The following is a 22,180-nucleotide window of genomic DNA, read 5'->3' on the forward strand; positions in this document are numbered from 1 at the left end:
TCAGATGACAAAAACCAACGTAACCACTTACCCAAAACATGGAATGAAATGATTCGAATTAGAAGGTGTTCCTCCGATGGCCTCGTCTTCTAAACCTCATCTTCTAAACTATATCATTCTGACCTGTCTCCAGTACATGAATTTTTTAGCCCCCACACTTCCCATTAGTGCTCCAGAAGAGGGATTTTTTTAGTCCCCACACTTCCCATTAGTGCTCCCACTTGGCCTTGCTCATGTAGTCGAGCTCTTGAAAGATTGGTCAGCTCACATCAAGGGATGTCAATCAATAAATGAAAATAAACTGTGCTTATGCACATATGTGGAAGAGTAAATATATTGAAAATGGCAAAGATTACATTAAAATGTGGAATAGTACTTCTGCATGATAGACTTTAGCAATGAGATATATAATATTACCATTCCAAAAAATGAGATATATAATATTGAATCTATTTTAATTTTTTGGTCATGCATCATAAATGGATGCACTTCATCTTTATCAGTCACAAAGACGTGCGTATGCACATATGTGGAAGAGTAAATATATTGAAAATGATAAAGATCACATTAAAATGTGGAATAGTACTTCTGCATGATAGACGTTAGCAATGAGATATATAATATTACCATTAAAAAATGAGATATATAATATCAAATCTATTTTAAATTTTTGGTCATGCAGCATAAATGGATGCACTTCATCTTTATCAGTCACAAAGATAGGTGAAAAGCAACAACAAATGGCTGAAGCATTAAACATAGTAATCTCCAATGCGAAAGAGGATGATGTAGCCAAGATGGCTCTAACGTCTAAACATTGTTGTGTTGTGACCTTAAAGTAGTGACTACCATCATAACTGAATTACATAAAAGGAAAAATAATGGCCTGTTGGTGAAAGATGATCATCGAAGATACAATTAGCGCCAAAAGCAGGAAAGAAGGTGATAAAATCCTAATCATTAATTCTGTGAAATCCAGTATTTTGTTGTTTTAATCATTGTTTATACATGATGCATTGAGAGCCAGTAAGGCCATGTTTGTTTTGGATTTTGAGAACCGATACTAAGTCCAAAACTAAAACTGATTAGTGGAGTCAAAATTATGTTTAGTTTTGAGTCCAATAATCAGTTTTGGACTTAATCAGTTCTTATAATCAATAATTAGTAAATATCAATTTTCAAAATCCAAAGCTAGCAAGGCCTAAATGTGTTTAATACCCATCAACTGGATAACGATGTTTCCGGCTGCTAAATGCAAAAAAATTTCACAATTCCAAAAATAAATGCATAGTTTTGCAACCTCAGGGAACTAAGTCCAGTAATCATGAGACTTTACACTCAAGTTTGAATCATGATTTTGGGAGTAGTAATCCGTACTTCAAATTTGCACCGTTCTGACTTAATTTCAACAACAATATTTGAATCAAGGGCTTAAATCACAAAACTTAAAATAAATATTCAAGAAACCTATGAAAAAAATCATGTGGATCTCATAAAGACAAAAGTCATTCTAAGGGAGAACCAAATGGTAGATTCTCCACATCCTCTTCAAAGACTCTGAACAGACCTGTGTTTTCTTGCAATCCCTGCGCCAAAATTCGAAACACTAACCGCAAAAAAAATAAAAAATACAACCAAGTGAAAGAGACTTGAACCATATAAAATGATACTATTGTTTGTTGTCCCACAACCATTTTTGTCATTAAATGTTGTTAGCATCTTGAGTAGCCTGACAAATGTGAAATATCTAATTAGAACAGTGTCGATTGGAGGAGTGATTCAAATGCCCAAGAAAAAATGCAAGGAGGGGTAATTAAAAAGTGTCTAAAAACCAGTGTGAAATAGGAGATAAAGAACATAGCAGAATTTTGAACTTATACTATAAAAAATTCCAAATAAGCATAGTTTGTATATCAATTTTTTTGTTCAAAATCAAAAGAATCCCACCGTATTGGGTGGAATCCAATTAGCTTCTGTGATAATAAACTCATTTGCTATATCAATGTAAAGTGTCTATCATCTAAGCTTAAACTTAGGATCTGCATTGTTCCATTTTTCTTCATTTTCGTTTAGCTGTAAGATCAAGAAAACCCCATATTGATAGTTCAGTCTAATTAGAGAATTTATATCTTCAACTCAACATAGATTCATACTCCATAGAAGTAAACATTCCATACATTTCATTGATCAAGACCTAAAATAAATTTAAAATGGAAATCAAAATATAGAAAAAAGAAAGAAAGAAAGAAGATATAAACTTATTACTTAATTGGACTCTGAGTTTGAACTCAGGGTAGATGTCATTAAGATACAACTGATTTGGGTTCTTAGAATAGGATAAAGTCAATAAATGGATGAATACCCCAAAGAAGAGAGAAGATATTTTGAGCTTATAGCACAGGAAAATTCCAAGTTAGCATAGTTTGCGCATCATTTTTTTTGTTCAAAATTGAAAGACAGAATCTTGAACTTATATCATAGAAAATTTTGAAGTTAACATAGTTTGTATATCATTTTTTTTTTCAAACCCAAAAGAATCACGCCATATTGGGTGGAATCCAATCAGCTTTTCTAATAAAATAATCATCTGCTATATCAATGTCAAGTGTCTCACATCTGAGCTAAAACTTTAGATATGCACTGTTCCATTTTTCTTCAATATCTTTTAGGTCCAAGATCAAAAATCCTATTTGAGATTACTTTGGGAAAAATGATTTGACACCACTATACCTTCTATTTAAAGCTCAAGTCTTCAAAATCTCTTGGACTTGCTCCTTTAGAAGGTTCCGCAACAACAACTGCAATGGCTACAAAAACAACTGCACAACAAATTAGTTTTCATGTTTTGACCAAAATACTAAGACAATTCTTCTCTCTTCATTTAGTCCAAAAAATCTGGTGGGAAAGGAGAATTTGAAAGTAAGTCAGATCACAACGCATTTGCACGGACATCAATCCGGACACCTCCCTTTCAAAACAATAACAAAGAATAAAAGATAAAAACAACAAATTTTATGTCAAATGTTTATCTTGAAAAATTGAGAAGCCATCAATTCATTCTCTGCCGGAGCAACAGACAAAGACGTAAAATTTGAATGGAGCAGTGTGAGAACCTCTTGTGTGCTCTATTTCACAAAAGCCAAACCCATATACTCCAGATGGTTTTCCCAAACATGAACGCTAGGTCGGAAAACTGCCATGGTTAAAACCATAAAAACATTTCAAGAACTGGATCGAAAGTATCTTTTTCAACTCTGAGTGCGATTTTTCGGAATTGAGGAACATAAAATCATTCAGTGGAACGGTTGCAGGGATTACGAAGAGAAGAAATTTCAGTAAATTTATGGAATTGTTGGGAAATGTGTGTGTGTGTGTGTGTGTGTGAGAGAGAGAGAGAGAGAGAGAGAGAGAGAGAGAGAGAGAGAGAGAGAGATAGTTGACTGAAAACTTTGAATGAAAATACAGCTGGATTCTATTTTGTCGTTTAGCAAAAAGATAGGTAGAGATTTTGAGATATATGGAAGGTAGACGTGTAATTAGGAGGGGCACGTGGAAGACAGAGAGAGAGGGTGAGGTGCGTCAAACAGAGAGCCCTAAGAGGACGTAGAATAGAGACGAAATATCCAGATAGGTAAGGTCATTAACTTTACGATTTTACCCTCGTATAATTTCTCAAAGATATAGATGCAGCATACCAATAAAGGAGTTAATGGCAAAAGACTAATGCCTACGTGTAATTCTGACAAAATAAGCAGTGACTTTCGAAATTTTCAATATTTTGAATCTGAAAATTCCACGTAGATTTGACGGAAGAAGGGGAGGACTGCCACCTAAGCAGCAAACAGTAAACACCCCTCCCTCCTTATTATATACTCTTTTATTATATTAGATAATATATATATATATATATATATATATATATATAGAGAGAGAGAGAGAAAACTGTTGGTGAGCTTAAGCGCACCATTTTTTTGGTGCGCTTAAGTTGTTACAACGCCTCCCATTGGTGCGCTTAAGCGGGACCCAAACATTTAAACGAATAGGAGGCATTATAACAACTTAAGCGCACCAAAAAAGGGTGAGCTTAAGCACCAACATTTTTCAAGGATCATCCTAACCCCTCCATTTGTGGAGGACAAAAATGGACAGACACAAGCTGATTTTTGGTACACCCCCTATCTATGTAAGGGACTTTAAAATGAATGCTTTGGATCATCCTAACAAAGTGGGCCCCAATGTGATTGGGCGCTTAATCTCACCATAAGTTTGGTGAGCTTAAGCGCACCAACAATTTCCTTTATATATATATATATATATATATATATATATATATATATATATATATATGAGAATAGAGTTCCTAAGGTGTCACCTCATATAGCTTATATGAGGTGGCGCTCCCAAAACATAAGGGGCCCACATTTTTTGGGTGATCGAAACCACTCATTTGAAAGGCCCTTAAATGGATATGGTGCCTACAAAAAATCAGGTCCATAGCATCATCCTAACCCTTCCATTTATGGAGGTTAAAAATGGGCAGATTTATGGAGGCTTATACCCATCCGTTTCAACCTCCACAAATGGAAGGGTTAGGATGATCCTATGAAGTTGGTTTTTTGGGCACACTCTATCTATGTGAGGGCCTATCAAATGAATGCTTTGGATCATCCAAACAAAGTGGGCCCCTTATGTTTTTAAGCGCCACCTCATATAAGCTATATGAGGTGACACCTTAGGAACTCTATTCTCTCTCTCTCTCTCTATATATATATATATATATATATATAGATAGAGAGAGAGAGAGAGAGAGAGAGGAAACTGTTGGTGAGTTTAAGCTCACCAAACTTATGGTGAGCTAGCTTGCCCAATCACATGGGTCCCACATTTTGGGGAGTGATCCAAACCATTCATTTGCAAGGCCTTATCATAGATAGGGGGTGTACCAAAATCAGCTCCATAGGATCATCCTAACCCCTCCATTTGTGGAGGACAAAAATGGAGCAGATTTGTGCTTAAGCTCACCAACAGTTTCCTCATATATATATATATATATATATATATATATATATATATATATATGAGAAAACGGTTCCTACACATATGTGTAGAGAGTTCTCTACACACTAGCTTAAAATACAGTGGGGGCTCACATTGTTTGGGTGATCCAAGCCATCCATTTTAAAGGCCATCACATAGATAGGGTGTCTACAAAAAATCACCCCAACCTTACGATTTGTGGAGGTAAAATGGATGTCTTTAAACCTTCACAAATTAGTCCAATTTTTGCCTCCACAGTTCGAATGGTTAGGATGATCCTATGGATCTGATTTTTTGTGGACACCCTATCTATGTGAGGGCCTTAAAAATGAATGGTTTGGATCACCCAAATAATGTGGCCCCCACTGTATTTTAAGCTAGTGTGTAGATAACTTATCTACACATGTGTGTAGGAACCGTTTTCTCTCTCTCTCTCTCTCTATATATATATATATATATGTATATGTACATATATATATATATATATATATATATATATATGTACATATATATATATACATACATATATATGTATATGTACATATATATATATATGTACATATATATATATATATATATATATATATATATATATATATATATATATATATATATATATATGTACATATATATATATATATATATATATATATATATATATATATATATATATATATATATATATATATATATATATATATATATATATATATATATATATATAGACACTCACACACACACCCATATACATAAATGTCATCAGCACTCCCAATATTTTAATAATGGCACATTAGCACTCCTCACTTTATTAAAAAGTACGGTATGTCCCGCACCATAGGATGATCCTAACCGTCCATTAGATGGGCCAAAGCCTATATAGGCTGTGCCTCAAAAATCATTTTCATAGGTTGATCCTAACCCTCCGATCTATAGAGGGACTTTTTTATCCTAACCCTCTATAAATCTGAGGGTTAGGATCAACCTATGTAAGTGATTTTTGGGCCTTTTTACGCTGTGGCCCATCTAATGGACGATTTGGATCATCCTACGGTGCGAGCCATACAGTACGTATTAAAAAAGTGAGGAGTCACATTTCCCTATTCCCGCCCGGCGACATTGACTGGACGGCTAAAGAACTAAGCCCTAACTTATTTTCCTTTTTCTTTATTTTTCCCTTTCTTGTGAGAAAGTGAGAGAGATGGAGGCGGGAAAATATGAGATGGACCTAGGCAATCTCATGGCATTCGACCCAAATCACCATTTCCCGCAGATCCCCTCAAGCAGGTTCGGCTTTATTCTTCGATTTCCTTTCTTTCTGTGAAACTTTGTCTCTTTCTCTTATTTCCAAGTTTTAATCTGCTTTTACTGCTCTGCAAATCGTTCTTCATAGTTTTTTGGGTTTTCTGAATTCGTTTGATTTGCTCTCAAGTGTTTATTGATGGTTTTTTATGCTTGGTTTTGTAGTTTTTTATGCTGGGTTACTAAAAATCTGTTTTTTTACCCCAAGGCGGAGAGTTTGGATATCGATTTTTATGTCTTTTTTCTTACATGGGATGTTAGGCTTTTACGATTTCTTATCTTGGGATATTTAAATTTGGGTTAATATTCTTTTTTTGCAAGTACTTTCTGGATGGTGTTTTGATACTTATGAATCTGTTGGGATGGTTAAGATTTTGACTTTTGTTGTTTTAACTACTTACTGTTAGAAATGAGATTAGGGTTAGAAGAGAGGAAGAAGAAGATGAGTGAAGATGGAGAGTCTCCACTATGGAGCTCCTCATGAATATGATGTATATATAGGCCCAAATAGGGCAAGTGAGTACAAAGACTACAATACCCTCTATACTAGAGGTAATGACTAAACTACCCTACAACATGTTATTCAACACTCCCCCTTAAGCTGGAGTGTATATACTAGGGAACTCCAGCTTGGTACAAAGGAGATTACAAAAAACAACTAAAAATAACAAAAAATACAATAAGCTCATACACACATCCAGCTTGGTATAACACTCCTCAAGCTGGTATGGTGAATACATAAGGAAAGCATAACAAGAGATAACGACCACCATGAGAGTACGGTCGTTGAGATCAGCGGCCACCAAAAAGTAACAATTCCTCCTGAAGTAGCACTACGGCGAGAGCGGTCGCAACTGGGTCTCCCCCTGAATGAGAACTCGACAATAAGTCTGGAACCACGAAGGATCGAACTGAGGCACCTCGGTAAGGGAATAACAATGATCCATTGAGCAAAATGGGGTCACACCAAAGGTGCGCACACAAACAATGACGAAGCACCACGAGCGAGAACATCAGCTAAGTAGTCAATGCCAAGAGAAGAAGATAACTACCGATGGGGAAACCATCGAAGACAAGGTCGACGGGGAAACCGTCGCTTGGAGAGAAGAAGAGATAGAGAAGACAACCAAACAACGATGGGGAAACCATCGTCTGGTGACAAGGTCGACGGCATGAAAATCGTCGCCTGAAGATAAGAAGAGGAAGATAACCAACCAACGATGGGGACACCATCGCCTGGAGACAAGGTCGACGGCATGAACATCGTCGCCTGAAAAGAGCCGACCAACGATGGGGAAACCATTGTCCGGAAAAGATAGGTTGATGGGAAAAGATCGTCGCCTGTAAGAGAGCCGACCAACGATGGATATGGAAGCCATCGCCCGGAAAAGGAGGGAGAAGATAACCAACCAACGATGGGGAAACAATCGTCTAAAAAGAAGGTCGACGACATGAACATCGTCGCCTAATGAGAGGTCGACTGGGAAACCGCCGCCTCAAGATAACAAGATAAAAGGAAGAAGATAACCAAATAACGATAGGGAAACCATCGTCTGGAAAGAAGGTCGACGGCATGAACATCGTCGCCTAATGAGAGGTCGACGGAGAAACAATTTCCTCGAGATAAGAAGAAGATAGGGAAGAAGATAACCGACCAACGACGGGGAAACCATCGCCCGGTGAAGATAAGGCATAAAACCGGACAACACGAAGAGACATGAAAAATAAGACATGAAAACAAGAAAACACTCTCTCAAGAAGACAAAGACAACACTAACAACACTCTCCCTCAAGCAAAGACAACAAAGTGGACAACATTCCTAAGAAAAGACACAAAGAACTACATGAAAACACTCCCCCTCAAGTTGAAGGTCAAATACCTTCTACTTGCAACGAAAAGAAGACAAAAAGGCACTACACCGCTTTCGGACATTTGATCAAACACTTGGTGTGCGCCGTAGAGAAGAAGAAAAAGGAAAGATGACAAACAAGACACCACACCTCTCTTAGATTTTTTATCAAATACTTGGTGCGCGCCTGGAAGAACTACATAAAAGACATAGAAGATAATAGAAAGAAAGAGATGATAAGAAGACGACAACAAGACAAGCACAAGAGAACAACAAGAAACAATACAAGTTGTATAAATGAGATTAGGGTAGAAGAGAGGAAGAAGAAGAGAAGTGAAGGATGGAGAGTCTCCACTAGGGAGCTCCTCATGAATATGATTTATATATAGGCCCAAACTAGGGCAACAACATACAATGACTACAATACCCCTAACTAATACAAGTAATGTCTAAACTAACCTAATACATTATTCAACACTCCCCCTCAAGCTGGAGTGTATATACTATGAAGCTCCAGCTTCCTACAAAGAAGTACGTCAACAACTAAAAAAGTACAAGAAGCTCATGCACATCCAGCTTGGTATAACACTCATCCTCAAGCTGGTGTGGTACATACATAATGAAAAACATAAACGAAAAAACAAAGGCCACCATGAACAGCATCGAGATCAATGTCCATCAAAAGAGTAGCTCCCCTGAAGTAGCACAACAACTAGAGCGATCAAATAGGGCCTCTCCCTGAATGAGAGCACGCCGAACATATCCGCATATCGAGGGCAATGGAGGTGCCGTGGCAAGAACAGCTACAATTCAGCAAGCAAAAGAGGCACACCAAAGGTGCGCACAACGAACATTGGCGAAGCAGCACAACGCCAAGTGAAGAGGATAGCAATTGATGCAGAAACCATCGAAGACAAGGTCGACGGAGAAACTGTTTCCTGGAGAGAAGGGATAGAGAGAAAGAGGGTAACCAACCAACGATGGGGAAACCATCATCTGGAGACTAGGTCGACGGTATGAACATCGTCACCTGAAAAGATAAGAAGATAGGAAGAGGATAACCAACCAGCGATGGGGAAACCATCGTCTGGTGACAACGTCGACGGCATGAACATCGTCGCCTGAAGATAAGAAGAGGAAGATGACCACCAACGATGGGGACATCATCGCCTGGAGACAAGGTCGACGGGATGAACATCGTCGCCTGAAAAGAGCATACCAACGATGGGGAAACCATCGCCCGGAAAGGAGAGGTCGACGGGAAAAGACAGTTGCCTGTAAGAGAGCCGACCAACGATGGATATGGAAGCCATCGCCCGGGAAAGGAGGAAGAAGATAACATGAAGGGATAAGGCAAAAAGCCGAACAACACGAAGAGACATGAAAAACAAGACATGAAAACAAGACAACACTCCCTCAAGAAGACAAAGACAACACTAACAAACTCCCCCTAAGAAAAAAAGACAACAAAGTGGACAACACTCCTAAGAAAAGACACAAATAACTAAATGAAAACACTCCCCCTCAAGTTGAAGGTACCTTCAACTTGCAACGAAAAGAAGACAAATAAGGCACTACACCGCTTTCGGACATTTGATCAAACACTTGGTGTGCGCCGTAGAGAAGAAGACAAAGGAAAGATGACAAACAAGGCACCACACATCTCTTAGACATTTTATCAAATACTTGGCGCGCGCCTTGAAGAATTATATAAAAGACATAGAAGGTAATAGAAAGAAATAGATGATAAGAAGACGACAACAAGACAAGCACAAGCACAAGAGAACAACAAGCAATAATACAAGACAACACTCCCCCTCAAGTTGAGGCCAAAGGCCTTCAACTTGAAACAAAAAGAACACTTTCAAGGCACAAAATCCCTTTGAGACATTTCATCAAACACTTGGGGTGCACCTTGAAGATGAGATGAAAAAGACAAAGGCCATAGGCCAAAAAAGCTATAGAGAAGAGAAAATAAAGAGAGCTTTGGAGTGGAGGAGAACTCAAAATGGGTTTACACAAGTAATACAAACATGATTTTTGTTTTGTTTTGAGATATACGATAGAGGAAAAATGGGTTAAAAACGAAATGGGTTTGACGAAATGAAAGAGAAAGAGTGAGATTTATAGGGTCTAGAAATGGTTTTTTTTTATTTTTTTATTTTTTATTTGGGTATTGTAGCAGGTATTGTAGCGATTTACTGTAGCGGTACTATAGCGTTACTGTAGCGGGTTACTGTAGCAGTTACTGTAGTGGCTTACTGTAGCAGGGAATGGAGGGGTTAGGGGAAAGGGAAGAGGGGCAGTGGGAGGAGGAGGAGGAGGGAAGGACACGAGCGAGGAGAAGAATTGAGGGAGAAACTATAGAGAGATAAAGAGAGAAAAAAGAGATACGAGAGAAAGGGATGATGGGATGGAGGGAGATACTCTTCTTCTTTCCTTCTTGAAGGATCAGCCCATTGGCTCTGATACCATGTTAGAAATGAGATTAGGGTTAGAAGAGAGTGTTAGACGAAAGTTTAGACAGAGAAAATAAATGAGTTAGGGTTATCTCCCCCTGACTCATATCTTTATACTAAAACATAAAGGAATGTACAAAGTCTTAAATGCCCTTAGGCAAGTTACATATTCCAACACTCCCCCTCAAGCTGGAATGTAGATATCATACATTCCTAGCTTGTTACATATATCATTCAATTTTGACTTATTTAAGGACTTTGTAAACATCTCAGCTAATTGGTCCCCTGACCGAGTAAACACAGTGCAAATCTCTCTTTTCTGGATTCTTTGACGGATAAAATGACAATCCACTTCAATATGCTTGGTGCACTCATGGAAGACTGAATTGTTGGCAATGTATATTGCAGCTTTGTTGTCGCAATAAAGCTGCGAAGAAGAAGATGAAATAAAGCCAATTTCAGAAAGAAGTGAACGTAGCCAAATAAGTTTCGTGCTTGTCTGTGGCATTGCCCTGTATTCAGCCTCTGCACTGGACTTAGCTATAACATCCTGCTTCTTACTCTTCCATGAAACAAGATTGCCACCTACAAATGTACAATACCCAGTGGTGGACCGTCTATCTGCTGGGGATCCAGCCAAATCTGAATCAGAGAAGCCTTCAACTTTCATATGGCCATGTCTTTTGAACATCAATCCCTTCCCTGGAGCCCCTTTTAAATACTTAAGAATCTGTGTCACCGCAGCCCAGTGAGAAATACGTGGAGAGCTCATATACTGACTGACAACTCCAACAGCATATGAAATATCTGGCCGAGTAACCGTGAGATATATAAGTTTACCGACAAGCCTGCGATACTTGCCAGGATCCTCCAACAACTCTCCTTCTTCTGGAACGAGTTTCACATTAGGATCCATGGGTGCAGAAGCTGGTTTAACTCCAAGATTGCCTGTTTCTTTTAGCAAGTCCAAGACATACTTTCTCTGTGATAGGAACAAGCCTCTAGAGGAACGAGGAACCTCTATTCCCAAGACATACCTGAGCTGACCCAAATCCTTAGTAGAGAATTCCTTTTGCAAGAAGGTTTTCAAACGTTGTATACCTTGTGAATTGCTCCCTGTGATGATTATGTCATCCACATAAACTATCAACAAAATACACCCAGCTGAAGAGTGATAACTGAAGACTGAGTGATCCACTACGCATTGTTTCATGCCAAAGCGCATGACTGTCTCACTGAATCTCCCAAACCACGCATGCGGAGATTGTTTGAGGCCATATAGTGACTTGCGTAGGCGACACACGTAGGAGGAAGTCTCCCCCTGAGCAACAAACCCTGGTGGTTGCTCCATATACACCTCCTCAGTTAGGTCGCCATGGAGGAAGGCATTCTTCACATCCAGCTGATGAAGGGGCCAGCTATGATTAACAGCAAGAGACAGGAACACACGGACAGAGGGAATTTTCACAACGGGACTGAATGTCTCAGTGTAGTCAACACCAAAAGTCTGAGTGTATCCTTTCGCGACTAACCGTGCTTTTAAGCGCTCGACAGTACCATCAGGGAGGTATTTGATGGAGAAAACCCACCGACAACCAACAGGATGGGCACTAGCGGGTAGGGAAACCAGATCCCATGTATCATTACTATGAAGAGCGCCCATTTCTAGGTTCATAGCATCACGCCAGCCAGGATGGTCAAGAGCCTCAGCCACTGACTGTGGTAAAGAGATAGAAGACAAGGAGGAAACAAAGCTCTGGAAGGTATTGGTGAGCTTATTATAAGAAACAAAATTCGAAATAGGATGTGCAGTGAAACGGGATCTCGTACGAGATGCAATAGGAGAATCAGAAACAACAGAGGAAGGCGGAAGAGAAGATACCTGAGAGCGGGAGAGAGGGATCATGGGCTCAGAAGATGATTGTGCGAGAGGAGGTAGAAGAGACCTATCTGTAACTTGGCGCCGCTGATACTGCTGTGTAATTTTAGGTGGAGCTGGCTTCTCCAACGTGGCAGAAGAAGTAGAAGCTGCAGAAGCTGGCCGCACGGAAATAGGAGATGACGGAAGAGAAGCAGGTAGATCTGGTAAGGGAAGCGAGACCTCGGACTCGAGAGAAGGGGTGAAAGATGCCGCGCCATGTTGGAAGAATGCCTCAGACTCAAAGAACGTAACATCGGCTGAGACAAACCAGCGACGCAGACGAGGGCTATAGCAACGATAGCCTTTCTGCGTACGGGAATACCCCAGAAAGGCACAACGCTCAGACCGGGGATCGAGTTTGTCACGACCAGGTCCAAGGTGATGAACAAAACAAACGCATCCAAATACACGAGGTGTCAGAGGAAACTGGTCCTTACTAGGAGATAAAATCTCGAAAGAAGAGGCACCCTCTAAGACAGAGGAAGGAAGGCGATTTGCTAAGAAACACGCCGTGAGAAGGGCAGCACTCCAGTATGCCTTAGGAACACTCATCTGAAAAAGAAGAGTGCGACCTGCTTCAAGCAAATAACGAAGTTTCCTCTCAGGAACACCATTCTGTTGAGAGGTGTACGCACATGAAGACTGATGTAAAATCTCATGTTGGGAGAGATAGGATTGAAAGCCATTAGTATCAGAAAAATATTCTCTAGCATTGTTAGTACGAAGACATTTAATATTGCAATTATATTGATTCTTAATTTCAGAATGAAATGTGCGAAAAGCAAAGAACACGTCGGATCGACTCTTAAGTAAATATAACCAGGTCATGCGTGAGAAGTCATCAATAAGCACAATAAAATATCGAAAGCCAGTACTAGACGCGACCCTAGAGGGTCCCCATACATCAGAATGGACTAATTCAAATGCTAGACACTCGACTAATGATCCGGGACGGAAACGACACACGACAGTGCTTCCCGAGTTCACAGGACTCGCACTGAAAACTAGAAAAAGGTTCGGGAACCAGAGAAGTCTGCTGCAGCCGCTGAAGTGAAGGATGCCCCAGGCGACAATGCCACTGAAATGTATCCACAGAGCTATGTAAGACAGTAGGCGACCGGCAGTCAAGACGATAGAGTCCATCTACCTCTCAACCCGTTCCAATCGTCTTCCCAGTCGAGAGATCCTGAAACAAACAGTAAGATGGGAAAAATGAGATAGAACAATGAAGAGATTTAGTAATTTGGCTAACTAAAAGTAAACTAAATGGTGATTTTGGGACACATAAAACAGAAGATAAGGTAAGAGCAGAATGAGGGGAGATATGACCAACACCAGTGATAGGTGTAGTGGACCCATCAGCAAGGGTGATAGACTGAGAGGGAGATGAGAAAGAGCGAAAAGAATGAAGCTGAGAAGAGTTACCAGTCAGGTGATTGGATGCCCCAGAGTCAATGATCCATGACCCTGAGCTAGATAGAAGGGTAGTGGGTGAACTACCTGGCTGGGCGAAACCTGCAGAGGGAGGACGAGAACTGAGCCGCAGACGCTGGAACTCCTCATAATCGGCACGGGATAATGTATAGGTGAAATCAGCTGGTGCAGGAACAGAAGCAGAGGGAGCGCAATTTAAATCCGAAGCAGTAGTAGCACCCATGTGAGCCGAGCGTGCCTGACGAAGCTCGGGATGCAGGGTATAGCAATGGTCAATATAATGTCCCTCACGCTGACAGTGAGTGCAAAAAGAACGGCCACCACCAGAACGACGACCACCACGGCCGGTACGACCACGGCCACGACCAGAGGAGGCTCCACCACGAGGCGGGCGAGTACTGCCATTATAGGTCGCGAGAGCAGAACCATCAATAGGAACAGATATCACTGGATTACCAGGAGAGCACTGCTGGACACGGGAGTAAACCTCAGTAAGGGAAGGAATAGCGCCAGAACCGATAATCTGCTGACGAAGATGCATGTACTCTGGACCCAAACTCTCAAGGTACTGCACAACACAGATCTGATCCCTCTGACGGGCAGCCTCTGTGAGATCCGTGGTAAGTGGCATGTAAACATCAAGCTGCTGACAGAGGCCAACGAATTGGCTGTAATGAGTGGCAAGAGGAAGATCACCACGGCGGAAACGCACCCACTCAGAATAGGTAGAGCAGATCCGACTAATGTTTGCCACGCCAGAGTACGCCAGAGTAAAGAAGAGTAACCTGATCCCATATCCGTTTCGCAGTAGGCAGAAGCATCAAGGGCCCAGAGACGTGAGGGGCCATACTTTGCCACAGAAGGGTGCAAACAAGAGCATCCTCCTATTCCCATCGATCAAAGGTGGGATCCGTCGTAGGAGGAGGATCACGATGAATGACGTGGGCTTTCCCACGGGCAATAAGATACTTCTCGACGGCTGCTTTGCAAGTAACATAGTTTGCCCCATCCAACTTAACAGTAGTGATATGTGGGAATGATCCATCCACAGAGAGAGATGATGACGAAGAAGACGCCAAAGAGGGTGTCGGACGAACACCAGGAGCCACTCCTGTGAAAGGATTGTCAAGCACCTCCTCCATAACAACAAGCAAGAAAGAAACAGACAATCCAAACCAAGACGAATAACAGAATAGGTGGGCAAACTAGGATAGGCCAAGAAAGCTAGACGCGGCTCCAAGAATGACGGGCATCGACGAAGCTTGAGAAGAGGGAAGCCATGAGACACAGAGGGGAGCCGCAAAGACAAACAAGAATCAAAGTAGGGTAAGAGATGAAGATCTAACACATAATAACAGGGAGAAATGCAAATCCTCGTTCTTGGAAAATAATTTCCGCCCTAGGTAAAAAATGTGTGGGGGGTTGCTGCGCGGGGGTACAGGACCAGGAGCTTTGCCGGGGGGGAGAAGAGACGGGCGGAGGCCTTCGTCTCGGACAGAATGGCGTGCCGGTCTGCCTCCAATGAAACTTGGCCCGGAGTTGGGTTTCGCGGCGAGGGGGGTGGCGAAGAAGATGGAGGCTGCTAGAGAACCCTAGGGATCAGAAAACCCTAAGGCTCTGATACCATGTTAGACGAAAGTTTAGACAGAGAAAATAATTGAGTTAGGGTTATCTCCCCTGACTCATATCTTTATACTAAAACATAAAGGAATGTACAAAGTCCTAAATGCTCTTAGGCAAGTTACATATTCCAACAGAGAGGAAGAAGAAGAAGAGTGAAGGATGGAGAGTCTCCACTAGGGAGCTCCTCATGAATATGATGTATATATAGGCCCAAATAGGGCAAGTGAGTACAAAGACTACAATACCCTCTATACTAGAGGTAATGACCAAACTACCCTACAACATGTTATTCAACACTTACAAAATGGAAATCGACACTATAATTTTAAGCAAAGTTGAATTATTATCTGTTACAATGGAGATCCACCCAATGTTGGAAATCAAAGTCATTTTGTTTGCACAAGACTTTGAGCTTTGTAAACTCTTATGAGAGTGGATCATAGTGTTTGTTACCACACATATTGTTGGATCTAAAAGGAAGACAAGAAAAAAGAAAAAGAAAACTTTGCAAAACTAAGTAATCAACATAAGTTTTATTTCCTGAGAAAAAATTGTATGGAAAGTGAAAAAAATAAAACAAGACCAAACAAGTACATGTATACACGTATCATTAAACCTGAAAGAAGTATATATATAAAAAATGAAAATATTATGAGATATTAAAAAAATTGACAAACAATGGATACGTGGAGCCATTGAAACGTGGATCAATCTCAAGATGTGATCACATCAACATATAATAATAGAAAATAGAAAAACACTGATGCATCAAATAATAAAGAAAAAGAAAAGGCATAGGTTATAAGATGAAAAGAACAAAATAAATGAGAAGCAAATATTAAAAATAAAATAAAATGAGAAAGATGCATATATTCCACCAAATCTCATTAAAAGAAAAATGCATATTTAATGGACCATATGCATAATTTTATTATATACAACTCATTCTTAGCAAAAAAAAATGGAGAATTTAATCATTTTCCATAGACTGAGTAATCTTCAAATCCTTCAATTCGTCAGTTGTGCTTTAATTTGTGTTTTGGTGGCTGGTTCAACCAAATGTTAGTGGTATGTAGCTAGGATGTTTAATCCTGGAGGAAATAGTAAAAAACATGGATAAAGAGTTCATGTTTTGTTTTATCGCATGCTCAAGAAAAGAAAAATTCACCTAGGCAATACACCACTATGGCTCCATATCGGTTGATACGTCCGATGATAACCATGTTAAGTTAACTCACCTAAAAGGGTAAAACACTCCTGATACATATGCGGTTTGCCAATAAATGGGGTTTTAATTGTATCGAACTTCAATCCTAAGACATATCAATCAACATTTTAAACCATGCTCCTAAAAGAGCCACGTTCTCATAGTTGGAAGTTGTGAAATCGTTTATAAAGCATTTGCTGTGGTATCCATGTTAGGTCCTTATGTTGTAAATTTGCCACTTAACAACATCCTTTTTATTGGCATTGCTTGCTTGAAGTTGTAAGTTTGTATTCGAAATAGAGAACGATTATACCAAAAGTCACTCTCATGATCGATGGTACAAGCCAAGTTTTGTGTCCCTGCAGGTGGCGTGTATGTGAAGTCATTACCGTTGATCTTGTAGAACATCATGAGGCAACCCACATGGGTTTTTTTTTTTTCGTTGGTACCATCCCGAATAGGCATCTCACGCCTAAGACAAAGGACTACAAAAGTCAATGGTTTAACTTTTCTCGGTGGAATCCTAATCAAGGCTTGATGGATCAAGAACCTAGAATAATCTAATCAAGGTGTTCTCAATGGAATTTGGCCCAATTTATGGTTGCTATCCAGATCAACAATCTGTTGACATGTACAAGAGTAAGAAGTGGGTTCCAATAAGTGTTTTTTTGGATGCAACATACCAATCCCTTGGTCTTTTAGGATACACATCATTTCCAAATTGATCTGGCTAGTCAATCGAGTCAAATGAGTCAATTAATATATCAAGTTAAGTATGTATATTACATAGAAGATGTTAAATACCAGCTTCCACTGTATTAGAAATATTCTCTCTTCCTCTCTTCGTAGAAAACACTGCTCAGGTTTTAATAGATAAAACTAAAAAGAGAAGATGTTTTCATCGACTCCCTTTCTGCATCTCTAGATATGAAACTTTTTTTATTATTTTGAGTAGAAAAAACAAGTTCTCTTTAAAAAAAAAAAAAGCAATTATTAAAAAAACATAACAATTATAAAAAAAACAAAACTTCGGTTTTTATGTTTTATTTAAAAGTTCTAAAAAAATAGCTTTGGTTTTTATATTTCATTTAAAGGTACTAGTTGAGGTCCTGTTCTCTCTCTCTCTCTCTCTCTCTCATATATTATTTAGAAGCAGTTAGCACGAAGTCTCCGTATATGTTAGGTTTCTCTTGATCCGGTTGTGTCTGTTTGCATAGCTTTTGTTGCCTAATACGTTTCTTGGCAACTATGTCCTTCTTGATCCTGTTGTGTCTGATTGCATAGCTTTCATTGCCTAATACATTTCTCGGCAACTATGCCGCCCCCCCACCCCCCCACCCACACTGTTTTTTTTTTTTTTTTTCCGGCTGTTGGCTCAGTTACATAAAACCCATGAAGAATTTGATTCTTCACCGAGTATTGAACCAACCTACGTCAAGGACGGCCCATAGTTTTTTTCAGTGAGAAGCTTAATGAGGCACTAAACCACTTATGATATGAAACATAATGCTATGGTTCAAAGCAGCCTTGAATTGTTTCATACATCAGTTGTCTTGGGATTTCTATGTATTTTTTGTTGTTTTTGTTGGATTAGATTCTTGATTTATGTAGAGGGAAAGATATCACCTTTTGCCATGGACGTATAGAGAGGTTAATGAAGTAGCGGGGTTATTACTGTTAATAGGGATCATTACTGCTAATAAAATCTTATATATGTGTGGAAATGTGCCCCGTTCTAGGTTTCTGGCTGATTCTGTTCTAATGAAGCATTTTGTTATGATTCGTAGAAGAGAAAAACAATTAATGGTTGCGGGCTAGATAAAACTTGAGTTCATTGAGATTGTTCTCGGTCTTTTATTTCTTGTTCCTGAAAAGTAGGTCACTGTGCCTTGAACTTGCCTTTTTCTCATCTCTGTTTTCCCAAAGGAAATTACATCAAAGTCCCAATGACAACAGATTTATGTATGAGTCTTGTCTTTTTTAGTACACCTAGCGCTAGAGGCTAATCATTTATCTGTCAAAAAGATAAACGAACCCTTCGAATTTAAATTGAATAGGAAACTAAAATTTATGAAGTGGCTCCTCGAGAACTCCACGGAAACACAAAAACTGTCACCATGATTTTTTAAGTGCCTTTTTGGCAACATATACTTTTCTGTTATGATTGATAAGCATCACTCACAGCTGAAGTTATAAATTCTGTTTCCTTCGCCATTTCTTTTTTGCGACCGGAATGGGTGTTTCGTCCGTTTCGTTCGAAACTTATCGTTCTGCTACGACGAGGGATTTTATAACAGTTAAAAATATGAAAAAAATTCCAGAAATTAGAAATTGTTAGAAAAATATAAGAAACAATTAAATGAACCAAATACGTAAAAAAGATATCTTTATTACTTAAAAAATAAAGTTTATTACAGCTAATACATAACAAACAAGAAAACACAAGAAATAAGCAAAAGATATCTCTAAATCACATCTGTCATAGCATAGCTTACTAGGTCAAGTAACTCCTCAATCCTCTTAAGGGGTTAGGACTTTAGGATCATCATGGGGAATCGTCTGGTTGAGGATCATCATTCTCAACTGAGTGGTAGCCCTCGTCGTCGCCGTCACGACCATCTCCAAGAGTTGTATTTTCAAGGTTTGTGTCGTCGTCGTCGCTCCAACAACTCTAGTAAGCGATTCAATATTTTCCACAACCAATGTGATGTAGGACTGGGAAAGGAAATAAAAGAAAGAGGAGAAAGAAGATGAAGAGAAGATTAGAAGTAGAAGAGAAGAATTTAGGTAGAAGTAGAAGGAGAATAAGAGAAGAAGAGAACAGAGGGAAGAATAGAAGAAGACAAGTAGAAAATAGAGGAAGGAAGAAATATGGGGGAGAAGCTCTCAATTCAATTAATCATCCAAAAGTTAAAATCCTTAATACCTGGCCTATATATAGGCAATGGGATGGAAATAAATTTTCATGGAAAATAAAAGCCCTAAAAGTAACATGGAAAATAAAATCCTAGAAACTAAATAACATGGAAGACTAAAAACATGTAAATAAAATCTAATGGGCAAATATGCCACTTATTCGGCCTACTATCTGCATCATTCTCCCCCTCTTGAAAAGAACTCGCCCTCGAGATCTAGTCCGCATGGATCAAAGATGTAAACAACCCACTCAAGCAGTAGAGTCGCAATCTGTCAGCGGCACTCCTGATGTGTAATGCTCGTAACAGCTGTGAGAAGTATCTGAATTACCGACGGAGTGAGAGGGAAGAAATTGCCCATGTAGAATCATAAATACGCGAACCTCTCCTGACAATTAATGGAGCTGGGAAAATGGCAACTTACTCTTCCTGGATCGGCATTGTACCAATGGGCAGTATCAATCCATGATCATCCTCTAAAAGATCAACACCCGATGGTATCTCATTAGGCTCAGTAGAATCAACAATAAAGTCCTCAGCGGTATCTCATCAAGCTCAGTAAAATCAACAATAAAGTCATTTGCTAGGAGCGTATCTGGCTCAATGCTGTCAACCGGTGTGCTAAAATCGTCTATCGGAATATCCACGACAGACTCAGCATTGCCACTATGTTCTTGTCATGATGTGGAAGAGATATCCTCCTTGCAATGCTCAAGCTCTCCATCCTTCGGTAATGCCTCAGTAATCACTAGATTTTCTAGTTCTACATCTTCGATATCTTTTCTAGTTCTACATCTTCGATATCTGATTCTGTATCTGACATAATCATGGGCTTAACAACTACAATGGTCTCGTCAACAATAGCATCTGGCTCCTCAATAGTGCTCGCAACTTCCTTATCATGCATGTGGCGCTCCAAATATCTGTTTTCTGCTTCAATTTCGATGTCTCGTGCACGATGTGCTGCGGTTTCACGTCCACAACGAGCTGCGATTATTTGTTCACGCTTCAATCTTAGTTCATATCGAAGTGCTGAATATGCATAAATAAGCATAAACTCAGAACGGATCTTCTCCCAATGACAGAATGGAGGTCCGCCTTCAATACGACGCGCTTTCACCATGCTCATCAAGAACCACCGGGCTTGCCCTCTTGTAGTTTCTCTGGCTCGGTAGATGGTCGCTTGGTGATCATAGCCATAATACTCATGATATGTGTCTAGAGCATAGATCCACCGTAAACATGCATCCTCATAATAACTATAAGGAGTTTGATGTTGCAAAAATCGATCACCATACCCATCAAAATATGGAACATATGGTGAAGTCATAAGGATCGGTGTCGAAAGCTGAAATCAACCGTCTGATTTGTCTATCATGTCAAAAGGAACACAATGCTTTTCGTGAATCTCATATTGGACTCTTGGATAGCCTGGATTGGGGTTCGGACCAAAATCTCGACGGATGCCTAATTGTTGGCTTCTAATAAAGACGTGGATAGACTCTAAAAGTTGTCACGAACAACTTTCGTGTTAATGGCGAAACCAAATTTTGAGCGGAAATGGCTCGGGTGAAGAGAGAGAAAACGAGATGGCGAGAGGAGAGAGTCTAGAGAGAGAAAAAGAAAATTCAATTTCTGGTTTTTTGTCTTTTCTTCTTTTTTTTAGGGGAGTGCCTAGGGGTAAAAATGGGGCGTCAAATTGACCTTCCTTAATATGGGAGGGGTGCCCAGGGAAGAGTGTGGGGTGCTACCCTCTCTTTTTCTTTTTTGTTCAGATTCACTCACGTGACTTTTCAATCGCGTGAATCATAAGAAAAGTAAGAAAGGGGGGTGTCCAAGGTAAAAAGAGTGATTGAATCTGCTACTTAATTAATATGGGGGGTGTCCAATAGAAAAAGGGGGGGGGTTATCCTCTTCTTCTTTTTTTAAACTCAATCTTTTGTTACCTACTGCTGTAGGTTAATAAGTAACAAGATTGGAATAAAGATACGTATGTAACCGACCTTTCTTTTCTTCATGTAAAGCCTAACTTGGACCCCTTTGTAAATATGACTAACTTAGGTCCCTTTTGGTTGCTGCTGAGTTCTAATCGATCCCTTGAAACCCTATTGTAAAGGATGAGGATAAGGTTGCAGGAAAGAGTCTAAAATTACGTAACTGGGGAAGGAAATTTGCTATTCCAAGAAGCTCTCAAGACGGAATCCCTCGCACGAGTCTCTTCTTTCTCATGACTTGCCTTTGGTAGAAGGGATGCAAAGAGCTGTCTTGGGTATCAAGGATAGGCTGAAAAATAGGTAGGATGAGAGGCTAAAGTTGCATGCGTTGGGGCTGGAGATGGTGAAGTTTCAGGTCATTCAATCTCTGGTGCTCTAACCCGTTTCTCCTTGCCGAGTGGATGTATTCGAAAGTGCTCAGTTCCTTTCACATCCAGTCGC

At 39.8% G+C, this 22,180-nt stretch overlaps 1 protein-coding gene across 1 annotated transcript in view; it reads left to right on the forward strand.

Moving 5' to 3' along the window:
• Positions 1-6,143: 6,143 nt before the first annotated feature.
• Positions 6,144-22,180, forward strand: part of LOC143845661 (ribosome biogenesis regulatory protein homolog) — a 32,986-nt gene continuing 16,949 nt past the window's right edge. Inside the window, exon 1 of the mRNA XM_077354055.1 lies at positions 6,144-6,321. Within this exon, the coding sequence (XP_077210170.1) occupies positions 6,236-6,321 (86 nt within the window). The 5' untranslated portion in view covers positions 6,144-6,235. The remainder of the gene's footprint in view (positions 6,322-22,180) is intronic.

This window comes from Tasmannia lanceolata, unplaced genomic scaffold (assembly GCF_043159265.1).
Source record: "Tasmannia lanceolata isolate RefF3 unplaced genomic scaffold, GAP_Taslan_0.1 ptg000015l, whole genome shotgun sequence".
Classification (NCBI taxonomy): Eukaryota; Viridiplantae; Streptophyta; class Magnoliopsida; order Canellales; family Winteraceae; genus Tasmannia; species Tasmannia lanceolata.